Source organism: Danaus plexippus, chromosome Z (assembly GCF_018135715.1).
Source record: "Danaus plexippus chromosome Z, MEX_DaPlex, whole genome shotgun sequence".
Lineage (NCBI taxonomy): Eukaryota > Metazoa > Arthropoda > Insecta > Lepidoptera > Nymphalidae > Danaus > Danaus plexippus.
Genome location: NC_083559.1, coordinates 348,918 through 371,512, shown reverse-complemented (window position 1 = coordinate 371,512; position 22,595 = coordinate 348,918). Strand labels below are relative to the sequence as shown.

Genomic DNA, 22,595 nt, shown 5'->3' with positions numbered 1-22,595 from the left:
GAAGTTACTAAAATAATACATATGTTTCCGCAAACCTACAATTTAAGGAGTGTTTGAAAAAAGTTAAGTTATTCAAAGATTATAACACGCACGCAACTAACCCTAGCGCTGGTTGGTTGAAATAAAAGAAATTAGATTAAATCGATTTATGCAAATGTTTATAAACTACAAAGTGTTATTTTACTTCACATTTAAAATCCTAAATCATTGTTATGAAACCTTTAAGTGATTTATATCCGTAACCTGTTAGCATTGTTTCATATTAATGTATTACTCAGGCTAAGAGTCGTGCGACACCGCACCTGGTATATTATTTCATTGAAATGCAGAAGATGCATGAAGTGAATGCGTAGGCAACACGGTTCGTAGGCGGAACTGTGAAATTCAGTCCTGTAGAGAGATGCGAAAACGTCTTCACTAAAGGAATGTTAAGAGAGGTGTTTGCATAATACTCCTGAAGATTTACTTCATGGACGACAAACTCAAAGAACTGTATAAACACACTCAGTTATAACACAATAAATAATTCATGTACATACATTATTTCCATCATATTTTTTCAACTTTAAGTACACGTTGTGTTGATTAAAAGGCAATACGTAGTAAGAACGCTAGGTCACTAATTAAGAGCTCATTTAGCTTCAAGAGCTTCGCATTACAATTACTAGCTCTACAAATACAGGAACTGGTTCAGGTCTATCAGGAAGAATGATTTTGTGAAATTACCTTCGATGAATGTTAGTAATCAGACGCAGTTTATAATAGCAGTATATTATGACACCCGCGATTTTCATATATACATGAATTCATACTCCATTTAAGTTGGCTAAACCCGGGTTATACTAACTTATAGCCTCCCTTGACAAAAGTCTGATTACTAACACTGAAAAAATCTATCAAATTACGCCCGACTTCCTCAGCCAACTCTTCTCTGCTACACAGTATTATTTAGAAGTATTAATGTCAATAATTTTCCATTATTCTTTTTATAGATAGTTATTTAGAGGCAAAGATCTATAACTCTGTATATATTCGTAGTCGAAGTAACTGGTTTGTTTCAAAAGATCTTATATTTTAGATGTTCTTGCCCCTTATCAATCAATCCATTACTGTAACACCGATGTGAAAGTGATGTAGTTTTTTTATTAGAGAACGATGTTTCGGATCCACGTCTTGTCAATATTCTCATAATTTAATTCTGATAATTGTATCACTGACTTTTACATTATTTGTGTCTCATAGAAGTGAAGTGGGATTTTCAACTCAAGAAATATTTATATATAAAGCGTTCGTTACTGTCATACATTAACCTCTATCAGACGTTAAGTTCATGTCTCCGTCATCCTAAAGGAATATTTAGACATAATATTTATGTCTAAACCTACAGCTATTAATGTGGACGGCCAGGTTGTTTTCATCTCGTAACATTAAACAGTTCATATTATAATATTATTCAATTAATATTCAATGTTGTAAGGAATGTAAATTAAGGTTTGTAAATCATGAATTATTACAGACATTTAAACAAGTTCAACGTCTGTCCAGCTCAACAATTCACATGGTGATTATATATTTACTTTTTTTAATGACCATGTTGTTTAAATAAACTGTACCTACTATAAGTAGGTCACTAATTTTTTTTTTCAAAATAATCTCTATCTGGAGTCTGGACAATAAGGAGGTCCCAGTAATTTCACTCCAACTTCACGCAAATACTCCGTAGTTTTACGAATCGATGTGCAGGAGAGTCGTGCTGATGCAAAAACCAAATGTTGATTCTTGAGTTCGGTCGCTCGTTTCTCGCTCGTTCGTAAACGCTTCTAAAACTCGAGGTAAACATTTTTCCTTGCATCAATTTGCAGTTACATTTTTCTGTTTATCAAGCACAGTGGTATTAAAGATTCCGCGTTTTGAGAAAAATACTACCACCATTCTTTTTTTAACTTTTCGAGACATTTTGACTGCTAGCTGTTCTTCGTCTTGAAACACCCTCACTACTCTGAGGCTTATTTGGGACGTCAAAATAGTAAAGCCAAGTTCCGTAACATGTAACGATTGAATTGCCATAATTAGATCGGCCGCCATAATTATTTTCTAACATCGAATGATACTTCATAGGTTTTTCCTTAGCTCGTCAATTATCCCCAATCAGCACCCAAAGTGAACAAAATTTCCTAACTTTTAACCCGTCATGAAGAATGAGATGAGCAGTTGGTGCACTTAAATTGAGGGTTCCCTCAATATGTCGATCCGTCACATGCCGGTCCTCTTGTAGTAGTTTGTGACCAGCCTTAATGTTTTTATCGGTAGTTACCTCTATTGGCCTACCTGACCTCGGATAGTCCGCCAAGTTTATACTGCCACGATTAAATTGAATACACTATAGTCCTTAAGGAAGGATTCTTTTCATTTATTGCATCATAATTTCTTCGAAGCATTGTTACTTAGTAAAGCCAACATTAAAACTATACGATATTGTTCCACGAATTAGAGGGGTAAATTCAGTCATATTTCATTTTCAAGAAGTCGTAATAAATCTGCAAAGCTACTTTACGTCACAAGACTTGTACTGTTATTGTTTGCTTTTATAAATCTACCCTCATCTAAACAACACTTTACATTTATTTTTCCTACGACAAAACCGATTATTCAGACGATTGTTAAAACAAATGGCATATTTTAATTAATTCATGGTGATAATTCCGTTTTCAGTTTGTCGTTTAGCGATTAGAAATAATAAATAGTTTATTTTATTTAGATAGGAATTAAATCACCCAAAGGCATAATTCTTATTTATTTATAGAGAAATATCTATGACTTTTTTAAACAAATATATTATTATTTTTTCACTTTTCATTTTCCACCTATAACCATTCACAGCAAACAAGTATATTAAAGCTAATATTTTTACTTTCCCGAATGCACTTCAAACTCAAAACATTATAATTTTGTTTTTATAAATTCGTACTATAAAAAATTGAAAACTCGATTTGAAATCGACTATAACTGACCTAGTATGAAGTGTTTGACCTACTTCTTGTTTCTCTTTCAAATTTCTGTTAAATTGTATTGGTTGTGGTTGCCATACTACAAACGTGACTTAAAATATAACGAGGTGTTGTCCTTTAAACTTTTAATGCACTTATTCTTATATTAGTTTGTAGTGAGTTGAAAATGATATTTTTTTTACGTGAGCGCTTCGAGGAGGGTTGCAAAGACTTTTGATTATCACAGACCACTTTCAACAATGAGATGACTCAAGTGGATCCCTTGTAAACTCATACAGTTTCCCAAGACTCGACATAAATACTAGTTATGACCATGGCAAAATTGTTTAAGTTATCGGTACATTGTACTGAATAGGTTCTTAAAATAATGCTTATTTGTCCACAAAAAAGGTCGAAATCAAGTCAATATTTTCACTGTAAGCAGATAATTCGTGGACCCCAGCAAATAAGCTCGTAAAAACTAAAAATACAAAATATGTATAAATGGAATTCAGTAATAATTAAAAAAAAATTGTTCGTTTTTTTCATAATTATCGTTAACGGAAGGAAAGACAAAAAAATTAGTTAGTTAAGAAAGCTACGACAATCTATATCATTACAATATATATATATAATTCCGTACAATTAAAAGGTTACCTCTAGAGATGTATTGTCATAACATATGTCACAACTTCATAACAGTTAAACAGTTTACTGAAGCATAACTTATATGAACATATGCGCGAGTACTGCTGTATATGTTTAAAGCGTTCTTCATTAAAACAGCCAGCGATCCGAGCAATCTGCTCCTACTTTTGCAGCTCAATAAATCCATAAAATTATGAAGGCACGTAAAACATAACTCGCATAATAATTTGAATATCACTCACAATCACCGTTATCCGTTTATAAGGCAGGATTGACACATATCGAGAGAGAGACTCGAATCATAATCAGATTAGTTCGATATGGAAATTGATTATATTGGCACATAAGCCGATTGTCGACATATCAATGGGAAAGTATGTAGTTTTAAAATAATAAAATACGCGTTGTATAATCCGATTAATATAAGTTTCATTTCAATGATGAATTGAAATTGAACTTGAACTTAGACTGAGTTTCAGTAAAACCAGCGTATCAAATTAACATAATTAATTCAAAGGCTCTAATTAGGTATACAATTACAATTAATTACAATCTCATTCCCCTGGAAGTGTCGGATGATTATGGACAGAGTATAATTGTTCATCTGGAATCAGAGAGCAAATTGATCAATAATGAAACAAGTGAATTTGTTAGGCTTTAAAAAGTTTTATTACTAAACTGATTTGCATACAACTGCGTACATGAATGCGTGATAGAAAACGATCATTTTCTACCAAAAAAAAATTGTTAATATTTAACCTAAGGCGTGGTATATATTTTTTATCCCATTCAGCTAATGTTTCTTTACAAACGTTAAAACAAAATGGCACCTGAGACACAACATATAAAGTTATTTGTAGTGAATACACGATAAGAACCAATTCGCATACACGGGCAAAACTACTTCAAAACATCTTAAAACTTAACTGAATAAACAAGTTTATACAACCGTTGATACTACGCTGGGCCAAAACTTATTGAATGAAGCCAGCGGAACTCTCCATCAATAGTCTGTTGATGCAAACATAACACAAATATTAATGACACGTTTTTTAGTATTGCGTCTTCTAAGCAATGCTAGTTCACATATCACGTCGTTTTTCATACGAAGTTTTTCTCGAATATAATATTTTATTAAAGTACTCGCTTTGTTGGTATGAGAGACAAAGACTTGTAACAATAGTGCTTCATTTTTAAATAGTGCCAGCGCAGGCACTTGTCATTCTGCAGCGGTATTAGCTATTCAGTTTTATAATGTTACAATCAGAACCGTTACATTACTTGCTTTATTAATAAGCATTATTTAACGATTCACTGAAAAGGTCACTTCCGTAGTTGAACTAAAATTAATATAATTAATGTAAACATGAACGAAATTTGCAATTAAAACCTTCACAATGAACATTACTTCATTTTTATTTACACAAAAACGTTTATATTCTACGAGAGGACGTGTTATGCCTAAGAAATGCCATTCCCCAGTAATACCCTGTTGCGCTCCCGCTATCCAAATGTTATAGCTGGCAGAGAGCCAAACGCATCAGGTGTTGGCATTTAATAATGGATTCATTTAAATTAACGTGAGAAAGTCTCTACTCTCAAGTATAAAGATAAAATTTTGCAACACATACTCAACAATAACTTTAATTAGTATAAATTTAACGTTTTTATAATCAAATTTTTTATGTTTTTTTTTCTATTACACGTGTAATATCTTAAAAAGCTCATTTATTTTAAAGTAAATAGCAAAAATATCAGGAAGGCTATTTAAAATAATCTTTCGTGCAAATCGTTGACGATTTATGAGAACAAATAATAAGATGCCTATTACTTTTGGTAAATCCTAAGGGTATAAAGTTTGAATGCGCCCTGTAACGTTTTTACGTGCTCTGTCAGTTCAATATGAAAATAACTGAAAGTCGACTTTTAGTTGATTGAATAAAAACAATTTTAAGTTATTTCCACGCTCGGTATTATTTTAATAATGTTCGAAGATAAAAAAGCATGGCTAGAATGGATTTTTTATTATTATTATTCATATTAACCCGAGCTCTGTTGGCTCGGGGAAAATATTTGTATTATAATTTTGTTTATTCAACTCCTACCAAAAGCCACCGCTGAGACAACTTGCCAGCCTTGAAGAATTTATATTATTTACTTAGCAAATATAACGTAGTCGAGTTCGGAAGCTGTGTATAAAATGAATCCTGAGAGATATTTAAACATAATTTATATTTGTAATTCAACCAAAAGGTAAACAATATTTTTTGGCCCTAGTTTGAATACTACAGTACAAACCTTAAGTAATATGAAGTGATTAAAGTTATAGGTAAATTTTGGTTTTCAATTGTATGCTTTCTTTAGGAAGATGTTTTTAACATATAATGCTATTCGAATGTGCGTCTGTTAGTTAACAAATAAAATCATATTTTTCCATACATAAGGGGCCTCTATCTAAGCGAGGGTTTTACGCTCATCTCCACCGTCCAAGCTCCTCTCTTTCAACCTAACCAAACTTGAAACACCCACTAGGGCTGCCTTCTAAGTACGTTCCAAGAATGAATTGATGTTAGTTCTGGACAGGCCCAAGTCTTTTTGTGGGTTTTAGAGAGACTTAGCTGTAACACCTCTCGCTCCCACATTCTTAGTAAGTTTGTTAGTGGGCTCGTATTTCCCAAGGAACCGTAAGCTTTATTAACACAAAGCGCTTTAAAATTCAGGAATGCAAAAAAATGTCTGGTCTGGAGACCGACTAACAAATATCCTCTGGGATTATAGGTTGTTTGTCATACGCAACCATCGTTATGGTCCAATCCGGACTAAGGCTTGACGTTTGATTTAGTTGCCCTAGCGCCTATAATGCCTAGTTATAGTTTACGTGTTTGGCAGATATAACATTGTGTTCAAGTGGACCTGTGCATGTCAATTGGATCACATTATATATTTATTCAATAATTTTAGTATTTTAGGCACGGCATTGTAACACTACTTCAGTTATAATTTTAGTTCAATTATATCTTTCTATTGTTTCTTTGTTTATTCAATAATTTTCATTAGCTTTAAACAATAAAAGTATATATATATATACTTTAATAAACGCAAAGAATATGTTATAGTAAGGTAAGAAATAGACTATTATAGAATAGATCCTTTTTACACAACTTCAAGTGAATTCTATTTGAATATTCTCGACTACAATTGAAGTCATGTATTAAATTGCAGATGACGAACTCAGCGTCCTTGCAACATGTTTTTCTCTTGACTTTGTTTGTAACTAAGCAAACTAAGCAGGTTAATTTAAGCAAATCATTATCTTATCTTGAATAAGCTACTAAATGGAGATGGATTTTGTTTTAACTAACTATGATGGTAGAATAGAAGCTTTCGATTTGGTAAACTTTGATTATTCGACATCTTCAACTGATGTGATTTGTTAAAACAAAAGTTTTGTCCTTATTTGAAACAAAGAGCATTAACTTTAATATTACCGATCTTTTTCAATCTATGTACTATTCCGAGTAGGAATGTGCGATTTCATGTCACCCACGCCGGCTTTAATTGTTCAAAATTTTCAGCGCGATGCATGAAAATTTAATTGAATCGACCTTTTGAGAATGGATCGTTAGAAAGATGAATACCGAGAATCTGTCATTGAGCTTGGTAGTTTAATAACTAATGTTATATATGAATTACATAGAAACTGCGTTATAATGGCGCTCCTAATATGCTCGACTTTGAGAGATTATAATAATCTGATTAAAGAAATATTTTTATGAATTTCCTTTGAACGCTGCTAATCCGAACTCGTAAGCTATCAATTTCTACAAGCTTTCAGCTTTATCTTATATAAAGAATTTTGCTTTCGTTTAGATTGATTAGAACATTACGTCTCTGTCTTTGTTGTATCTACCATGAGGAAATATTATTAAATGAATTACATGTTCGCGCAATATTATAAAGTGTAGCTTTTAAAAGTATAGCGATGCGCTACTGGCAGCACACTAGTCAGATAGCTACAAAACTCGACTTACCTCCGAAATGCTTTTGCCATGAAATATTAGCTAGACAAGTTCAACAAGTGATATCAAATACAAGGTAGTATTTTTATAATTTTTGATCCATACATCCATCCATCCATCCATCCATGGTTATAAAGTTTATTGTTTCTCAACATATGAAAACAATTTAATTCTGCTGTTTATTCAGGAAACATAATTTCCGCCACGGCTTACTCTGATACGCGCTATATTTTGTTACAAATAGTTTAATATGCTCCAGCGATAATGACCCGCTTATTGTTATTGTAACGTAACGAGATAATAACAGGCTTACCGACGAGATTATATCAACGGATTTTTCATAAAGTTCATTAATAGAGCTTAGTATAGAGGAAAGATAAAAGAAAGATTAATTTTAAACCGACTTTATCATAATATATTTTTTTAATTTCCCAGCACTACCTACACGCTATTAGAAGTGCTTGTTTAAGCCGATTATTAAAATAATTATAGAGTAGAGATGCTCGTTAGGGACGGGAAATGCTCTTGGGAAAGAAGTTACGGTTTCGAGGAAAGTTTGATTGCATCGTCCTGAACATTGGACATAACGTTTTGGGGAAACTTCGGACGTTATTTTCACCATTAAAACCACAATTTTGTTAAAGTTTACCTTCCGATAATGACACAGAATGTAACACTTTCCTCTTAATACTATAACACTTTTAACAGTAAATGTTTTTAACCAGATGGTTTCTATATTTTATCCGATGGACGTCTGCAGTAAAGCATTCATATTCTTCAGAGTCTGAAACCGTTTATCACCCATTAAAAAAAACCGAGTTGCAAACAATGGGATACATAGAATTTTTTAACTAACCTTTGCTCACTTTATGGCAGTTTCAATCTATTACAGTGACTTGGAGAGTTTAAATTATAGTAATTCTTAGAATTCCTGTACCTTTTCGTTTAATGAAAATAGTAATTCAATAAAGCATATTTTTCTTTAATATAATTTTATGAATATTAAAAATAATTAAAACTAAGCTTTCGTATCTTTCATAGTCAAGATAATTAAGAAAAGTTAAGTTCACTTAAGAGGATTCCTTTTATAATACTTGATTTTCTTGTATAATTCTTTAGGAGAAATTAGAAAATATTTTCTTACTGAAATCTTTGGGGTTTGAGAACTATGCTATTACACCAACACACATAGAAATTTTTGACACATGTATATTACAATATTTATAATGAGACGAAACTCTTAGCATTCCATGGATTCAGGGTGCGCATGCCGGGTCCATCGCGTTTGAGGGAGAGGAGCTAACCTAATCTACACCTCTATCTGTTAGTTCTTGACAGGCTCAAGTCTAGTATGTTGCAGAGAGATTTGGCTGCTATACCTCTCGCTCCCACTTCTACCGCGTACAAATTTACAACGAATCTTTTTTTAGAGAGTACATTAGTGAGCTCGTAATACTTGTTGACCTTGCTGGCATGGTCTTTGGGGATGTTGTTACCCCAAGGAAGCGTGAGCCCTATTAGCACAACCCGCTTTAAAATACGCAAATATAAAAATAATAATTGTTGAGCCATTATGCGACACGTTTCGTTTAGAATAATAATAATTTATTTTCTTTTATTCGTTTTATTTACTTCACGAGCTAAAAAGACACAAAAAAAATATCTCAATTTTCCCTTTTCTCTTACTCTACTGGACTTCATCATTAACATTAGCCAATTCGCTGTCGAATGTAGCGTTGTCCTAAGAGCACTCACGAAGTTGGATCTCGAGTGACCATTATCTTTTCAAACCTGAACACCCAGGAGCTAGTCGAAAGATCTATTAAGGGGTCGGCACAACTTTCACTTCCTCACTGAACTTCCCCTTATAAAAACGAATCCACAGAAATTTATAAATCATAGTAAGCTTTTTTTAATTTGATTTAAATAATAAAAACTGTAACACATTGTTTTCATCATGCCCTCTCGCAATAAGAGCAATGTGCATTCAAAATATTAATGAAATACCGAGAGGAAAATGAATGGAATATTCAGAAAAATTCCGAATAATTTTTCATCACTAATTGGCCAACTTTTGGTCATGTTGCGAATTCAATTTCGGACAGAATTCTAGTACCTGTGCTAGTACCTAGTAGCTTTCATTTGTCTGCGTTCTACGTGAAACGAAATGATTTTCTTTTTTTTACATATAAATAAAAATTTTAAATCAATGAACATGTCTATACCCGTTTAATTACGTTTCATTTGTCACAAACGTATCTCTGGAGTATTGGTTAGTAGCAAAACGTTAATGCTTTTAGTTTTAAACTGTGCGATAAAGTTATATATAGTATGAAATAATCTCATTTACGTTTAAAATACATTGGCCATGAACAAATTATTTTAATTTATAGACTCTGTGGTAAATGTTTTTCACCATATTTCAAGTTGGTTATAGCTTAATAACTAGTAAGTCTGGATGTAGCTTCGAACGACGATCTTTTTTCCTTAGTTTATTTCAACGGAGCAATTTGTTCAAAAATTAAATCATGTTTAAATAGCGACAGTTCAAAAAGAGTTCGACGAAACTTCTGTTAATAAGAGAATAATTTTACACAAGATAATATAATAAATTGTACATACTATAATAGCTCTGAGCGTCGAAGGAAATGTTTTTGTTACTGGATATAATTCTGTGCTTCAATTCAGTACAATTTGTTGTTGCTGGGATACACTTAATTAACTATACGAATGAGTTTTCAATATCAAAATCTAAAGCAAACTTTCAGTGTGTTAATTGGCAACGGAATATAAATATCAATAAGGCTAATCCAATTACGTAAAACTTGTTGATTTTACATTAATACGTTATTAAATCACTCACGAACAAAACCTACGTTAGTAGTGGAAGAGAAGAAGGGAACTCAGTATTAATTGAACTAATTAAATCTAAACATGAACTTTCAACATCTGCTAGATAAACATCTCAATATATTATGAAATATTGTTTATTATCGACAGGAGTGTTATATACACAGCAGAGCAGCGTCTGTAGCAGCAGTCTCTAGATATTATAGTTCAGCTAAGACGGAGATCTTCCTCCCATACATTACTCATGCGGTAACATTTCGCACGCCCATCCTTTGCAGATATAGTAAATTATATGTAATAATTTGACGTCAGCCTCCAATAAATATATCATACAAAAACACACGACAACACTGTCTCTTAATATTCTTATAAAGTAGAAATATTTTCTTTTCTTTAAATATCCAAATTGTATAGAAATAATTCTATTAGTTAATGGCGTAAATTGTGTATTTTTTTATGAAGACAATAGTGTCGGTGTTGTTGGTCGGTGTAGCAATTTATTTCTCGTCTCATTAATTATTAGCGAAGCAGTATTCAAAGCAGTTGCCTCTTAGCTGTTTATTTTATTGTCAGATTACTGTTTCACCAGGATTAGTGTTCCTCTTATATTATTCAGAGAATTGCCTCGCCAAGAACGGATAGCAAAGCAACACTCTGTTAATGAAGATAATAATATATAAACGAGTATATTTATATCTAAGTCGATATTGATATATGTCAGGATTAAAATAAATATACTTAATAACTGAATTAAAACAGAATAAATTATAAAACTGTTCTCGCTAAAACTACAAAGAAAAACGAAGGATTAAGCTATTTATACTTTTAATTTGTTGTGACTTTGATGATACCTGAACACATTTCGTATTGTTTGGCCCAGGTCTACATTGACATGGATGTTTTCTACATCGAGGAACATCTTTTAAAAGAGAGAGCTGCTTTAGAAGCAGAAAGAACAACGGTAGTGGAAATTCACAGCCAGCGTGATCCTGATTTGCCGAGGGTCCACGTCTCTCGTCCGCCGCACCGTATAATACATGATCACATGATGAATCCTATGCCATCCACTAGCAGGCAGCCAGATCCCATACCAGCACTACAACTGGAACAGGATCCTGAACCCGAAATCGAAACGGTTCAGATGGAAGAAGATGAAGACACTAAATACTTGGATGAACTTGAGCGCAATATCGCCGCAGCTGCGCGCTCCTTACAAACACTAGAAGTCGTCGCCGACGTCGAACCAACTGATGAATCAAGATCCCAAAAACTTAAAAATGTCGGAAAAAAGATTCTGAGGTAAAAAAATAATTTCCTATAATAAAACTAATAATTTTCGGGTTTACTACGCGTATTTTATTATTTTAAAATCTACATTTTTAAAACAACCGAAACGTCGGGATTATGTACTCGAGAAAATCTTAGATCTCATAATTTCCTATAATGTGTAATTCTTCATTGTGTCAATCAACAAGAAATTAATATTTGAATATTTATACTTTTCTTTGTAGCAAAGGATTGTCTTTTGGGGCTGATAAAACCGTGAGACTCGTAGAGAGGAGCACCTCGCCCCAAAACAGACCGTCAACCAGCCGGCAGCAGACCAGCAGGCGTACTTCGCCTTTGAGAACTATGAGAAATCTGATTCGATTCGGTCGAGCTCGTCGTATTGGCAGCGGTGACGAGGAACAAGGCTTGCTAGAATGTCAACCAGGACCGTCATCAGCTCCAGATCGACCAATGAGCCATTCTTCTGAAAACTTGGATGAAATACTCGTTGATACCAGTACAGACTCTGACTTTCACAATTTCCGTAAAATGTGAGACATTTTTGATGATGTTATATCCACTTAAATTATAAAAATAAACGTATTTATCACGCATTCTTAAATATAGTGAGGATTTCTACTGAAACATAAACTTGATACGTCCTAAGTTTGATAACTTCAGGTGATCTATCGAAACAAATATTCCTATCATTTGAATGCGGATGAAAGACACTCTTCTGTATTAAATTCACTTCAATTGTATGGGTGATTCGAAAGCAATGGAATAAAGTTGATCACTCTTTCAGACGGACAACTATAGACTCGGGCCGCGCTACGGCCCTGAAAGCTACTGACTTTCAAGTCTGCGTGACGATAATCGAGGCTCGCCAACTGGCCGGCCTCAACATGGACCCCGTGGTGTGCATTCAGGTGGGAGAGATTCGCAAGTACACCAGCGTCAAGGGCAGCACGAACTGCCCCTTCTACAATGAGGTAACATAACAATAAAAATTTTACTTATAAGTACAAAGCAATAACTAAATACAAATTTTCAAAGAACTTAAACTTTATCCTTCAGAGGCCTTGAAGCTTTTAATTGTTCACTTAACTTTTAGAAACTATTAAACTAGAAATAGGATTTTGTCTGATAGGTGTTTGTGACAAGATGTTGTTATAATTGGACATGCCGGTCCACGTCGGACCACGTCGTAATATTCAAATGCACAACCCTTTTAATTAACAAGCCAGAATTTTGTATAGATGTCACGAAAACTGCGTTATGAGTCGAGCGGAATGAAAAGTATTTATTTTGAAGTCATTTCTGATTTTTGAATTTTTGTAAAAAAATCCTTCATCTTTTAAATAATAACAAATTTTAAATATATTGAATTTATTAAAACGTTTTTATATAAAATTTGTTGGTATATCTTTACATTTTATTTGTAACTTCAGTGTTTATAATACAGAACTTAAAGTGATTTTTTTAAGAAAAAATTCCAAAATTACTCAATATGTACTGTTAATACTTAATGTTAGGAGCGACTCTAAAATGCTTTTAAATCTAATGAGCGATCTTATTTGAGAGTCTTATTCTGTTTTGGATTTTAATCTTTAACGTTTAATTTAGAGTGACGTCTTTCCGTTTATCGTAAGTTTACGTTGACAGACTACGTAATATGACGTGATTTATGGTTGTTAACTCGCAAATCACAGTACACGATAATGTATATAGTAGGTATACGTAGGTTTACGAATATAAAACTGGTAATTCACAGTATTGACATCGACGAGGAAAACTCTTAATAAGCGTAATGTTCAAATATAAATGTGAACTTTTTTCTCCAACAGTACTTCGTGTTCGACTTCCACATGCCGCCGGTGATGCTCTTCGACAAAATAATTACACTATCGGTAAGTATTTATAAGAATGTTACATTATTTTTATGAGTTAAAACAATATTTACAGCAGAGCGATTTTTTTTTGATGAATGTATTACTGCCGGCGAATTTGAGCGAATTTTTTTTCACGTGTTTGCGATTTGAACAAAAGGTTTTGGAGGCAGTTGTTTTCAATGTGAAATATTCCGTAGTAACCTGTGTAACCGAGTAGATCTAGGATGCCACGGAGGTCGTGTAGCATTAATATTTGTCGAGCTCGTAGCAGCTATTATGAGCTATTCCTTATCCACAGCAGATCAATTATTCCAACAAATGACCTCTAATTTTTATACATATCTTGTCATGATCTGTTTTTGTTATATTTTCTATGAACAACCCACTGAGATTTAATGCGTCTCTATAAATTTAATTATGAAGTGTTTCTGTACCATTATATTATTCTAAAGACTACATACTTTAGTAATAAACTTTTACTCGGAAATTACATCGACTATTCATTATTTATAATGAATACGTTTCGAGTTATCGGAATCCATTGAGATCGGTTCTATTCCGAGCTAATCTAAGGTATCCAAATGCTTTTAAAACAACGCTCACATTTTTTGCATAAATGGATTTAGCGAGCTATCTAGGTCACACAGGCGTACAGAACGTTAAATGAAGAACAAACATGGTACGAATATCAAATAAAATAGCATTTATATTATATAAAATGTAAATTAAGTTGATATATAATTGCTATGAAACAAAATTTTATAACAGAATAATTAAATACACTTAAACACTAAACCTAATTATTACCTGGGTAATAACGAATACACCTTTGAAATAGCTTCCTTTGAACTGATGGTTGTAGATCGCTCAACTTGTGTCAGACCACGACCTAGACGCAGGTTGAAGTGACATTTTGATTAAGGATTATATTGAGATGTCGATGAAATTTCAGGGAAAATATTTAATATACTTGTAATACATCAAATTAATTTGCTTTAAAACAACATGTGTACGGAATAGAAGGCGTGATTTGGTCTACAATTACAGAACTTAATTACAAATAACCAGCGCAGTTTTTAGGTATTTATATTAACACTTTTTGAATGATTGTTCAGGATATAAGTGTTTGATAAATATTTAATATTCCTTGAAGCGAGAGGATGTTTTACCAGATATAAGTGACGAAGATCCTCTGAGATGAAGATATATCTGAGGGACGGTTTTTGTTAACACAATGTTCCTATTACAGCACATTAGCAACGTTCTATTCGTCATTGTTAACGACTAACCACCGAATATTACTAACTACATGCTGTATACCATGTAACATGTTTCTCAATTACTTCAGTATGACGTCAATAAGACTATTTCATAGTGGATTATTTGAATGTCGAATAAGAAACCTTGAAGAAATAAAGTATATTTATTAAGTGCAATAAATGTATATTTAGAAATACGAGCTACATGTTTCTCTTTGTAATCATTCATGCAAATATAGATTCGAGATAAAAGTGCTCATTAGGACTTCTGCGTATGACATTCAGGACAAAGAAAAACGATTCGAGCTCTCTATGAAGTCAATGCTTTTATAAATAGCTGATCATATTTCCTTTACACAATAATAGCTTTTCGATTTTAATGAGATCTGCTTGCTTTATGTAACAAGAATATTATTTCTTATAAGTTTAATATTAGAATAACATGACTTTAGGTTGAGATAAAAGGAGAAGTTTCGTTGATATTAATGAATTAAGATGTCCCTATCAAAAGTCACAATCACCTGGTCATGACCCACGAGCCACGTCATTTCTTTGATAAGTGATACTTTAGATTGATTGGTTCCGTATAGTAACTAACGATTGTGTTAAATATTGAGATAATTGGCGTTTGTTTTGCATATTTCAAAGTTCGCAAGGAAATTCTTCTTTCTAGAATCACTGAATTTTACAAGAGACAAAGTATGAGTGTAGCTCAAGTAACAGAAGGAATTCGTGAACAGTTGTTTAAAATATCCAAATGCGAAGTTAAATAATTTCTCTGATCTATTTCATGAGATGTGTAAGAAATGAATTAAAAAAATCACTGATTTTAATGTTATAAATAAACTAACAGTGCCTTATCTGTTCTGAGTAATAGAAATCCCAGGAGGATGAGCTCGGACTTCCATTATTCCGGTTATTTTACTTGCAAAAGTAAAACAATTTTACTACGCTCATGTTTGATTGTTTGACCGTTTATAAATATTTGTATTTGCTACGGTTCACTGTTACTAACATATACATAAACCGAAAGCATACAACACTTGTGTTTTTGGAGGCTTCTGTTCATAATTGCTGTGTGAATAGAAAGCTTTTTAGAAGAAAAGTTCAAAATAAATGTCTTTATAAATTACTTACAGCGAAGAGAATTTAACTTAGGTCGGTTCTTGTATCCAGTAAATGATTTGAATAAAAAAATCTACTCGATGTTCTCTCAAAGAACTGTCTTAAGGTTTTACATTATTATAAAGTTACAAAGTTAGCACTATAAACAAAAAGCATTAGGCTGTAACTATTATGACGTGATTTCGTTACACTTTGAGGTTTCTCCAGTGATCGCTTTGTAGCAATTACAATTGCAACTAAAATATGTTGTATATATTAAGGACCCAGTTTTAAAATATGTAAAGAAGGTTCAATCCGTTAAATGGCATTTTTAAAATTGATAATTACTTCGACAAGTGCTATTACACATTTTATTTATAAAATTCTTTATTTATATATAATTCGGGATAAACTCTCCGCCGTAATTGAAAAACACTTAAACTCTTTAACCACACAGAAGCCTTTGTAATTGAGTGTCAAAGGAATATCGGGTATTTTTTGATGAAATATCTTCATGGAAACGTTACAGAACCGGATCCCTGACGACATGTACAAAATAAAATTCACACTCTTTGTAAAATAAGTAGCTTCGAATAAAATTATAAAAAACTACTTAGCTTCTAACATTCCAGTCATAGTATTATAAATATGGGGAAATTTTTCATGATTATCGGCAATTCCTTTGTATGATTCAAATTTTTGTATAATATTCTTAATCTATCTTAATAGAGATACCAACGAAAAACTGAAACACCGAATGTGTTCACATATAATTAATTCGTAATGAGCAGAGCGGAAAGGTCACGGCAGTAAATTAAAATTTATTCCAACCCAGTCGGAAACGCTGCCATTACTGAACTGTACCTAATATAATTATGGTGTACGTCTGTAAGTGTCAGACTGTCAGTTTGGAATGACAAGTGCCTACTTACACATGTACATACATCCACTGAAATATTGATTACTCAAGAAAACTTTAAATACTAGAATGTATGATTTAAAGTAACTTTCGAACGTTGCTCAAATATTTCTTTCATTGACGATTCTTTTTTTCCTTTGTGATTAGAATTTGTTGAAACACAATATTAATGAGATTTTCTAACACATTTAATAACAGATACGTTAAAAACAAGGTATTGCTACTTTATATTTTTTTAAACTGTTTAATTTTATTTCCTTTATTATTATCTTCATTCCAATAGACGGAGGAAAGTTTATAAAAAACTATTCATAACTTTGTATCATTAAAAAACTTAAGTATTCCTTAACGGTTAGTTGTAGCGCAAACGGACAGCAGTGAACAGGAATTCAACGATTATTGAAGCAATAAAAATCCACTTTGAATTTGAGACCATTTCAACTGAGCGACTTGTTCACTGACTTAAACAATCAATTACAATTAGAAATATCTACTTGCAACTTTATATTCATGAAAAATTTCACCTTTGACTCTATTTTTTGTGGGCAGGAAAATCATATTAATTTTTTGGGCCTAATTTAAACAGAAGAATAAAATTAATGACATCGTCGTATATACAGTGCAAAAATGAATCATTATTCTTATTCAGGATAGCCCGCTTTTTGATGGTCCTCAAGAAAATATAATTAAACACTAATCTTACGAGACCCCGTCATTTAGATAGGCGTGCCTCGACTGGCGGGTTAGAAATATTTTCTAATTATTATATAATTTACGGATTTTTACAGCACTTGATATAATTATTGGCTTACTATAAATTAATAACACTAAATAGAAATGAACATTGAATCTGTGACTATCATTTAATTCATATAATTTTGTTCAGGTGCTGCAGTCGAGAAACATTCTTCGGACGAACAAACTCCTGGGCACTTTCAAACTTGACGTAGCCACGGTGTGGAATCAACCGGGTAAGTTAAACTTTTCCCCGATCGTTTTACTAACTGACGCATTTGCCTTACAGCGTCTTCAAATTTCGTTCTGAACATTATTTTAATAAATAATACGAACAATGTTCCACGTGAATATTGATTAAATAATAATTTAAATAAAATTTTTATTTGAATAAAGAAAGCTCTTAAATATACTTTATTTAAGCTAGAAAGAGCTCCCGGCTCGGGTTTTTGTCTAATAATACTTCTGTCTGCTACCGTTAAGACCTTTCAGCTGTATTTTTATCCAAATGGGCTCTGTGTGAATACTATATGCTAAGCTGCCTGTGCGCTTACCTACTAGCGGCCACATTATACTTTGTGTGGGGCGCATTGTGTTTATGTCTATAATAATATCCTTTCATACAAGATATTTTTATTCGTCATTGTATAAGCATAGCGAAAATCTATTTACGTATTGCTCTTTCTCCAAGCGCTGCCTTTTGTGCCCAATAAATTTGTACAATTTCAAAACATTTGTAGACACATATAATTAAACTAAAATTTAAAAGGTTACCAAAAAGAAAACTCTGAGACAGCCAGTTTTCCATGTTCAATTTCACTAATATTCAGCGTAATCTTCACTATTTTCTGTATACGCATGTATTTTAATAAGCACGATTAGCATATAATTAGTAAAAACAAAGAATTTAAGATTTTACTTTACTTATAATAACATCAATTCATTGAGCTGCTATATCAGGTTACTTCTAGTAAAAACCTTTGCTGAGTGATTTAGGTCAAACAAATAGTTATCAATGCGCCGATAAATTCCTGGTCACGTAATAAATTGAACGTATGTTCTCGTAAAAGAAAAATGTTGCATATCCTCATTTTTAAACTCATCCTCTATATTATTCTATCTCAAATTTAAATTCTATATATAAGTTATGTTTATTTTTAGATTACATAGAGAGGTCACGGTATTACGCAACTTCTGTATTTACAATTCACTGCACGTTCCATTTGTATGCAACTTTCCGGACTAAATAATTTTAGTACTTGTCAGTATTTCTGTCACAATTAGTCTCAAATGAGATTTGCGAGTCCGTGCTGTAGTCAAATGTCAGGCGGAAAAGAGGTCTAATTGGATGTTCTAATATTGAGTTAGGTACGTGCAGACGTGGATTTGGACTCTTTGTTTTTGTCATAAACTAATATAAAATTAGTTACATTCTCTAAGCATAATTGTATTTAATTCGTCAGATGAGATAGCTATGTATATAACTATTTGAATTATTAAGGGAATATCGTACAGAGGCTATTACCGAACACAAGATCCTGGTAAATGCGAGTTAATTCCCTTTCGATTTTGGCAGCGCAACACCATGTTTTATTAAAGGGTGTTATGTAAGGGCTTTACCACTGAAATGAAAAACGCGGACGACAGCGTAACAGAGAAAGCTACCTATCTACCTATCGGTTGTATTGGGAGGGTTTTAAAAACTGTACTGTGTATGAGGCAAATTTTAATTGGTTTACAGTTAACGGAAGGCAAACATAACTTTAATTTTTACATTTCACGTGTCATGTATGTGTGTGTGATGTTGTGACTTTTAGTATTTTAATACTGAGGCTTATATACAGATAGTTGTAGGTGATTCTTAAATAATTTCCAAGTTCGATAATTAACTAGAATATTTTTTAAATATTCTTCCTCGTTGTCGCGTTTAGTCTTATGTAGACAAAGGCTCGCAATGAGAATCCAAAGCCAACTGTTGCATGAACACCTGTATGAGCTAGCTGGTTTTAAGTACATTCATGAGGGTGAATACGGTAACCATAAAAATGTCCCTTGATGTAGATTTTGTTTCAAGCATTCGTAGCACCGATAATTTAACTATAATGCTCTGAAGATATTACACAGCTCGGTTACTGGGTGTGTACTTCTCGAAAATATAAGTGAAAAAAAAAATCAGGATGTCAGTTTTTAAATACGTACTAAGAAGATTGTTACACAATACTACGTGTGAACAAATAATATAGGATTTCCCTCGCATTATTCGATGATGTTTCAAATGTTTTGTCAATGAAGGTATTGAAAAATCATATTTTACGTAAGGTACCATCGTTTGCTAAATTGAATGATAGACGTCCTCAAACTATTTGGGGTCGGGACATAATATAGATTTTCGCATCTCAGCACAGTAACGGCTACTGATAATTAAAATATACTTTTACATTTTCATGGACAAAATCTTTTGTCTATGTTAGTTTGTTATTGTAACACCAATTTGCTGTATGTGTGCTATTAGTACATAGCGTTATGTTTGTGTTTTACATCATTATACTTCTCTGGGGGCGGATCCAAACGTTGTATCATTGTCTCTCTCTCTCTATTATATATATATAACTGAAAACCACTTTGGTGATAATTCAACATTTGTGCCCAAATATATAATAAATACTTCAGATCTGTCGCTTTTCTTTAGGCTCTTGAGACTACACAAAATCTATAGCGGTGAATTATAGTGAAGTGATCAGTATTTAAGATGTCAACGCAGTCGTTGTCGTGTCACGAAGCGATGACGGCTGGCTATTTATATTATCAGATACAGCGAACTCATTAACTGATTGAAAAATTATAAAAGTACTAAAAAATAAATATGAAATACTCATCGATTAAATGTTGTTATACAACAGAATGCAACGTAGTTAATAATGGGGCTATTTTTCTGATAGTTTGAACACGAAAAGTTGTGTAGCGCGTTTATTTTAAATGCCAGTTGCATGTTGCTCGTACGTGATATTATAATAAAAAAGATTTTTTTACACATGCATGTGTGCACTACCTGCCACAAAGACTGTTGAGAATAATTTTCATCAAACCGTACAAACGGATGGAACATAATTTTGCATGCGATAATGAGAATGGTCAAAGCTATAGTTAGATTCAAATTAGATTGTAAATGTTTGCGACAATGGCTCGTTTCTTGATAGAATAATTAAAGTCTATATCTGAATACTCGTAAATTTTGGCCTGTTTATCATTTCCTTCCTACTTTCAAATGAGCATTTGTTTTACGTGATGTCGAAAGGATTTCGTACATAGAGATTCCTATATGTAATATCTGATATAATTAATATCGTTCATTGTTTTTCTTCCAAACTCAGACACGCATAAAGTTACAAGCCTTTATTTTACTTGCAATGCATATGCGTAACGATGTCTGTTCAGTTAGAAATGTGTAGTAAATTTTTAAAGCACATAAATATAATCAATTGAGCTGGAAATTTATACATGGTGCAACACTTAAGATGGCGGACTTACGTTTAGTGTGTGAGTATGAATTGTAAGGATTTTCTGAGAATAACTAGAATAATTCAAAAGAAAAATTTTCACTTTGAAATTGACTGCCTACGTCAGCAATTCAATAGTTAGTACGTTATCATGAATATAACTCTGTCATGAAAATACGTGTTTCCTGATTAAAAAGTAATACTTTTATTTAACATCCGAGATCAGTCGTAACAAAGTTTTGTTCTTAATGTATAAAATTATAATGCTCAAATAATATGACGTTTACCCGAATTATAATAACTAGCAGTGTATATATAGAGTTATATAATATGTTTTTCTATATATAAGAATGAAAACTATTAAAATTGGAGTTACTCGGTACTCATTTCTTTTCATGCTATGGTTTGAAATACTGAATATGTGATTTGTTTAAAAGTTCTCTGGTAACCTAAAGAACTAAGGTTTAAGAACTACCCGCTGTTGCCTCATTATTTAACCATTAATACGTACATACATTTCTCTCTTCCAAGAAATAAACTCCCGATCAAAACTTGTATAGTCTGTTTTCTGCCTCAGTGACTTTCAGCATCGAAACCCTAAATGATTAGGAATTCAATATATTTAAATCTTAATTATATCAAAAACATTCGAAGCCAACCAACAAAACGAAACGAAACGAAACGAAACGAAACAAAAAAACAAAACAAAACAACCTTATGTCTAATAATACTCAATTATGCATTACAAAATACATTATACAAAAGAAAATCACGTTTGTATCCATGCATGTATGGTTTTTAAATAAATGACAACGTGGGTTTCCTATTATGTAAATATAAACCCACACTGAGTTACACAAAGCCTCACGTTGCAACCGTGGGTTTCAGGAAAATGTCGAGGTGACCTTTACAATGAGGCTCATTTGGAAATGAAATGACATATTTAGAGCATTCACTGAAACGTGCAACACAGCGAAAAGGCTTTACTAGGCTGCGTTGTATCTCATTGAACTGAAATTAATTATTGATTCATTTCACTGAATGTATACTGCCTCTGTTTGAAGTATTCATTTCAAACATAATATGTTGGTATTGATAATATTCTAAGGACGCAATTAATAAAGGTAACTTATATAACAACGCTTATAGCTCACGTAACTGAGGTTTAACATCACTCCCCAAAAACCCCAGAGCCTGGAGGCTAGAAAGCCTAATTATTATAAAAGTACACGTTTACGTTATTTTCTTGGCGAATATCTCCTTTGTAATAAAATAAACAACATTAAAACATATTATTTTAGTTATCGTGTTCTCAAGATTTATATTTTTGTGTCCGTGTTTCGTTTTCTGGACATAATATATTAAGTTATATGAATTGTAGTATTGGAAACTACAGTTTCATGTTCGTTTTTCGTT

At 32.5% G+C, this 22,595-nt stretch overlaps 1 protein-coding gene across 1 annotated transcript in view; it reads left to right on the top strand.

The window, feature by feature from the left end:
• Nucleotides 1-22,595, top strand: part of LOC116777127 (otoferlin-like) — a 46,529-nt gene that overhangs the window by 9,879 nt on the left and 14,055 nt on the right. Inside the window, exons 3-7 of the mRNA XM_032670506.2 lie at nt 11,385-11,803; nt 12,016-12,324; nt 12,579-12,765; nt 13,621-13,683; nt 17,834-17,918. Coding sequence (XP_032526397.2) covers nt 11,385-11,803; nt 12,016-12,324; nt 12,579-12,765; nt 13,621-13,683; nt 17,834-17,918 — 1,063 coding nt within the window. The remainder of the gene's footprint in view (nt 1-11,384; nt 11,804-12,015; nt 12,325-12,578; nt 12,766-13,620; nt 13,684-17,833; nt 17,919-22,595) is intronic.